This window comes from Alosa pseudoharengus, unplaced genomic scaffold (assembly GCF_046254945.1).
Source record: "Alosa pseudoharengus isolate Yale_2024_CS ecotype anadromous, Long Island Sound unplaced genomic scaffold, YU_APseudo_1.1 YU_APseudo_1.1_scf_8, whole genome shotgun sequence".
Lineage (NCBI taxonomy): Eukaryota > Metazoa > Chordata > Actinopteri > Clupeiformes > Clupeidae > Alosa > Alosa pseudoharengus.
In genome coordinates this window covers 26,587,549-26,594,033 of record NW_027468870.1, presented here as the reverse complement: position 1 = coordinate 26,594,033, position 6,485 = coordinate 26,587,549, and the positions used below count along the sequence as shown (strand labels likewise).

The window sequence follows — 6,485 nt, the reverse complement described above, 5'->3', positions numbered from 1 at the left end:
AAATGCCCTTTCATTTGTGCAGCTAGAGAGCCTGAAACTATTGGAACCTGTTCCGGATGATGTGAACAGTGACTGGCCAGTCGTTGCCGTCCGAGCAGTGGGTATCAGGCGAAGCTGTGTGCAGGGGCATGGCCTGGCCCACCACACTCAGCAGTTTCTGTTCCAGAGAGCCCAGGTGCATGGTCTCCTACACCCCACGGGGAGGGGAGGGAGGGGGACAGAGGAATAGCTTGTTGGTTACACACAGAGAGAACTTCCTGTCTGGCCACAGATCTGGCTCAGCAACAAGGGTAGAGATTGTTTCTTTAAGATGTCCGTGTCATCTATATTCCAGGCAAGGCCAAGGGGAACTAATGGTGGGACGCATCCAAACACTGAGCTTTCCAGTCATCTTAAATTGACCAAGAAAATCACAATGTCTAAATCTGTTAATGCTTATGAAAACTTCTATATAAACTCTTACATCTTTATTATTGGATGAATGAGGCTGGGGAATACTGTACAGTACATGCAACTGCAACTTCATAGAGATAAAGGCAGCTGTTCTGAAACCCACTGGCTAATTTCTAGTATCAGCACTGTGCAGCACTCTACAGTCTACACTATACTATGGTGATTCAATTGCGTTTATAGTTGTTTATCATGTGGATGTTACCAACATAATTTGTACTAATTATCTTCACAGTATTATACTGCAGCAGTGCTATTTTTTTGTAAAGCAAACTCTATGTAATTCAGGCCCTACATGTGCAACATTCAGTCTCTATACTAAGTGTTGACACACAATCGCCTTACTTTCAAGTGTATCTGACTGCCATACAGTAGTGGCCCGAGGTCCTGTGGCCAGCCCTCTTCAGACATGGGTCCAGGGGAGCTGCCGCTGCACCCTCGGTCACCGCTCTCCGCCTGGGTCACCGCACCGTCCACTGCTGCCTGGACAACAGCCATGTGGCCACGAACCTGCACTGCTGGATGGGAAGTGGGAGGGAACTGGAATCAGGTTGGCAACATCTGTTGGGAAATTTAGGTGATGAACCCAATTCTATGACCCCCAAAAATCTAGGCGTCTTACGACTAAAACGTCACGCGTGGACACAAAACAAAGCAAGTCCATATAAGGATAGAGCTGCTGCCATTGTTCTTTTAAAATCTGTTGTACCCAGACATTGTGGTGTCTGAGAGGGAAATGAGGGTGCCATGCTGCCAAAAAATCCTGAGAGGATATGAGTCAGTGGCTTCCTCCGCCATTAACTGATAGGCATCAGGGGGCCTTTCCTGCCGGGTGCGCAGCGTCTGATCATGAGACGCAGGCTCTTCATCACTAGCTCCCTGACCCGTCTTGAACTGGACACGGAACAAATATGAGCTGAGTCTAAATGACACCCAAATGATCTTATGTACTCGCCTGAAGCCCTTATGGTATTGAGATCAAAGAACTGATTATTTATTATTCATATAGTCAGCGTTCATAAGGAGGCACTAGCAGGAAATCAGTGCACACACACTAAATCAGATTACGCACTGCTTCACAGCAGGTTAATGTTTGCAGCTGTTGGGCCTGCCAGACAGTGTATTTGTGCACTAAAAGTATTTAACGTTTCAGATATTTCTGCAGATGCATTGGCCCAATTCATCAGTGCTTATCAATGTAACTGTTTTAGATAGCTCTCTAGTGCCCCCTTGTGATTGTTCTGGGACATTTTTCAATGCCTTTTAGACTATTTCTATATCCTAACTGATACTCAGAATAATAAAAAAATGTTTCTATTTTCTTCAAAAATAACATTAATTGAAAAAATACAACAAAAAAAACAGAAAATTATTATAAATAAGCATCACCTGTTGGGTCCTTTTTCATAAAGGTCTCCTCAAGTGTAAGAGAATCACTTGGTCCAAGTCCAGCTGCTTGAGTGAGAAACACATTCCTACAAGCAAAGTCACATTAACACCTTCTTAGTTTCTCTTAAAACACTGTGCAACTGTGAGTGATGACAGATTACCTGGATATCTGTAGGTCCTCCAACCGCTGGGTAAACAGGTCACCTGTGAGCTTCAAGTTCTCTTCTTCTAGCTTCTGTACAGCTTCCTCCATAATAGAAACTTCCATTTTGTATACACCGACCTGTCAGGGAAAACTGTAGCTAAGATCCTTGATTTCTCAACAGAAGTGAAGAAACTGCCCAGGGAAAGAGCATAATGGGTTCTTATACCTCTTTCTTAAGCCATACATTCTCTTTGAACTCCTGACGAGTGTTGTTGTCGAGAAGCTTGATTGCTCTCTGCAAAATAATTTCACTGATCAAGGCCACATCAAGTTTATCATTATTGTTTGTATTCTACAAGCAGGCATATTGTTACCTCTGAGGCAAGCTGCTTTTTGTCATCCATCAACTGAACTTTTTTCTTATCAATTTCATTGAATGTCACTTCTAAGGATCGATTAATATTTTCTGCAAAATAAATAAGAATAATCTACTTTGAATGAGTGACTTTACTTAATTTTACTGAGCCAATTCTATTTCCTCTTAAAACAGAAATAGAAAACCAAGAACATTCACCTGCCATCTCCTCAAAGTTCTTTTGTAATCCAGCAAGTTCATCCTTTAGGTGATCAATCCGCTCTTTATCTTTGTGTCTGCCCACATGTTTATACTGCAGCCATATTTCTTTCTCAGCTTGCAAAGCCAGCACCTGCTCCACAAGACACTTCAGGCCCTGGTTTAATTCTCTCTCAAACAAACACAACAGCCTATCTCCATAAATGCCTCAATAAACCTCCACATTTACAGCATTATATATCTGTGTATATATTTTTAAAAAAAACATTAGGCTACTATTAGGCTATTGAGGGGATTTGGATAATATCAGTCCCTCAGATGTTTACAGTTTTTCTCAGTCACTTTGGTCCATTTCTCAAATCATCTTTAAGGTTTGCACAACAGTAAGTGCATTTCTCAAAACAATTTTTGCAAATGCAAACGTTTGTAAAAATGTGTTTTATGTCTCAAAACATAACTAGAGCCATGTCAGTGCCTTTAGGAAGTCTTTGCACCATTGTTTACGAATAAGATAGTCAAAATGCTTAGTCACATATATAACAGTTTACCCTGTTAGTATTTTCTAATACAAGCAATGTGGTTTTATTATAAAGTTCATCATTTCAGCTCTAGGCTACTAATTTAATGCAATAACGCAGCAGACAATTGCACACGTGGATGGGCAAAATAATTTGTTGTTGTTTTTTGAAATGATGAGAAATTTGCTTATGATGTGCACAAGTGACTAGATGACTTGGAGGTTGAATTAGTTATCTTCAGAATTTCAATTCTGATTTGAGAAATGCACAAGAGCAACTGAGATAAACTGTAATATTTACGCTAGTGATGGAGCTTAGGCCTACAACAACTGCATGGTCTCGCAGTTACACGCTAGTATCATGTAGCCTAGCCTACCTGCAAGCTCCTTCTCTTTATTACGGCTCAACTCCAGGTTCTGATAGAGAGCGTCCTCAACCTGTTCCTTGTTCACCTCGCCTCTCTGTTCGAGCTTCCGCTCCTGCTCTTTGGCTTGTTTACGCAGCACAGTGATGTGGCCCTTCTGCTCCTCTCGCAAGTGGTCCCTCTTTAAAAGCAGCAATGCCGTCAGATGTGTTTGATGTACATGTGTGACTTGGGCTGCATTATAGGCCAAATTAGTCTAGACTAGGCTACTTGTTTCCTACCAGTTCGATAAGTTTTTGTTTTCCCCCCTCAAGCTGTGCGATATCCTCCTTGAATTCCTCAATTTCCTTACTTTTCACTTGCATTCTAAGCATTAAAACAAAATAGGCATCGAATTAGTCTACATTGATTCCCAATTATTTGACTGATTAAGGTAAAAATGGATTTGCTTACTGGAAATGTATAAACGCTTCTGCAAGTGAGGTATCTTCGTCGCTGGTCTTCTTTCCCATTATTTAGTTCGTCCAAAGTCAACGTTGACTACTAATGGTCGTGAAAGTGACGTCCTATTAGTCTATTAAGCTCGACCCAGCAAAAAAATCTCAGCACATTATGTCTGATGAAATCATATCAGATCGCCAATACGTCGAATAGTGTGCCAAGTAAGGTGCGCATTTGTGATTGTTTTCCTTCTGTCGGGAAGAAACGCCTGTGAGGAAAACAAATTCCTGTCACCATAGTAACCCATTCACTTGCACCTTCTAGTCCCTACTGACTGCTATATCATTTTTAAATAGGATTCACTTTGACAATTTACCATGGATAGGGTTGCCACATTTGATTTGTGAAAATCCGGGAAGAAATACTGCAAAAATGTATGCTGTTAAATATGGTGCATTGTCATAAGGTCGCTCAGTCTAAGCTTTCTCATAAAACCCTTTTTAATCCATAAACTCTAGCCTTGTTTATTTGTGCCACATTGATAACACAATAAGCTATTAACAATACTATGCATAAAATGAGTTGTTACAAGCAGTTATAATACGTTTCTTACCGTATATTAAAGGGGATATCAACAATGAAGCCACCTAGAACCTGCCAGCCTCTCTCTCTCTGGTGCGCACTCAAGATGATTAATTAGTAACGTTCGTTAGATCTGCTGCATGATCATCCTTGCATATAACAAGGAGTTGGTGCATTTTGACATCGTAAACATTCTTGTAGAGAGAAAAGCGGTTTGCAGTAAAGCTTGGCTACATTTTGGTACCCCCTCTGTCCCTTGGTGCCCTTGTGCGTGAGGTGCGTGATGCGCGTACAATGATGAAACATTTCCTATAGTCTCTTGCCTATATTTGCCCTGATGCACTCAGGCACACGCACTGGCTTTAGACTCATTTCTTTTTTTTCTATATTAGCCTACAGAGCAACTAGGCTAGACAGGCGCGTAACTACAAAGTGGTGTCTGGAGTCATGTGGTTGCGCGGCAGTTTCTAGGTAGTAGCCTACCCTATTTTTGCTGCCAATCAACAAAAAACATGCCTTTTATGTCTATACCTAAGCTACACTGGATTTTATGTAGGCTACGATAAACACAACCAATACAAGAACAAAACGAAATAGCCGTTTCATTTGAAACTAGCAGAAAGTATAATCAGAAGTTCATTTACACCAAAAATGCAAAAGTTTGTAAAAATGTGTTTTATGTCTCAAAACATAACTAGAGCCATGTCAGTGCCTTTAGGAAGTCTTTGCACCATTGTTTACGAATAAGATAGTCAAAATGCTTAGTCACATATATAACAGTTTACCCTGTTAGTATTTTCTAATACAAGCAATGTGGTTTTATTATAAAGTTCATCATTTCAGCTCTAGGCTACTAATTTAATGCAATAACGCAGCAGACAATTGCACACGTGGATGGGCAAAATAATTTGTTGTTGTTTTTTGAAATGATGAGAAATTTGCTTATGATGTGCACAAGTGACTAGATGACTTGGAGGTTGAATTAGTTATCTTCAGAATTTCAATTCTGATTTGAGAAATGCACAAGAGCAACTGAGATAAACTGTAATATTTACGCTAGTGATGGAGCTTAGGCCTACAACAACTGCATGGTCTCGCAGTTAAACCAGTACATGTGGCAACCCTAAATGTGATATTCACAAAATAAGAACCTATCTTGTACAATTAATCTATAAACTTGGCAAGTTCAGTGCGCACAGAGATATTCGAGTGAAAGAGTCAATATGGTGAAACTGTAATCTTCACAGAGATAAATGTAGGCCTAGTAGGCTAGGCCAGTGTTTTTCAACCTTTTTTGTGCCAAGGCACACTTTTGACACTTAAAATGTCCCACGGCACTAACATCCTGTGTGAAGAAAAAATAAACATACCAGCCTAAAATTTCAAATAATACACAGATATGGCCTTATAATGGCTTCTATGCAAGACCTGCTCAATAAAACAAGCGCCTTCTGTTTAATTTGTAGGTGACTATATCTAATTTAATTGTTGTTATGAACGGGATATGTGATGATTCTGTGAATACTGGATATGGGGCCCCCGTTGTACAATGCCTGCATACCACAAACAGTGCAATCATACAATCAATGAGCGCATGTGGTTATAAATTCTTTGATGCAACAGTTGTTTTTCTGGACCAGTGAGTGACATTTGGGTAATTTTCTGCGGCACACCTGATGATCTCTCACGAAAAACACTGGGCTAGGCTACTCTCTGTTCGCCTAAATTAAATTGCCTAAAGTGTAGGCCTAGGCTGTATTAGTTTTCTACATTAGAATTAAAATGCCTATGTTTTACTTGCTATGTCTCGCCACCACACGAGACCTATACTCTACACTGTCGTTAGAGGGAGCGCCACGATAGGCCCACTTTCATCTGTGACATTTGGAGACGTCTCCTCTGTCGCTGTCTGGATATGAGTATCTCTGTGTTTAGACTAGTGTTACTGTAGGCCTATCTGTCCCTTTTTTGTTTCATCGTGCCGGGGCATATGTGAACTAATTGCCCCACTTTCGTAGTTTC

At 40.5% G+C, this 6,485-nt stretch overlaps 1 protein-coding gene across 1 annotated transcript; it reads right to left on the bottom strand.

The window, feature by feature from the left end:
• Window positions 1-37: 37 nt before the first annotated feature.
• ccdc83 (coiled-coil domain containing 83) lies at window positions 38-4,267 on the bottom strand. Its single transcript, XM_076274940.1, has 10 exons — window positions 3,894-4,267; window positions 3,722-3,806; window positions 3,453-3,621; window positions 2,559-2,726; window positions 2,359-2,450; window positions 2,211-2,279; window positions 2,001-2,122; window positions 1,840-1,925; window positions 796-968; window positions 38-187 (listed from the first exon to the last, which is right to left on the bottom strand). The coding sequence occupies exons 1-10, from the start codon at window positions 3,950-3,952 to the stop codon at window positions 38-40; spliced, it is 1,173 nt and encodes a 390-aa protein (XP_076131055.1). The 5' UTR covers window positions 3,953-4,267.
• Window positions 4,268-6,485: the final 2,218 nt, after the last annotated feature.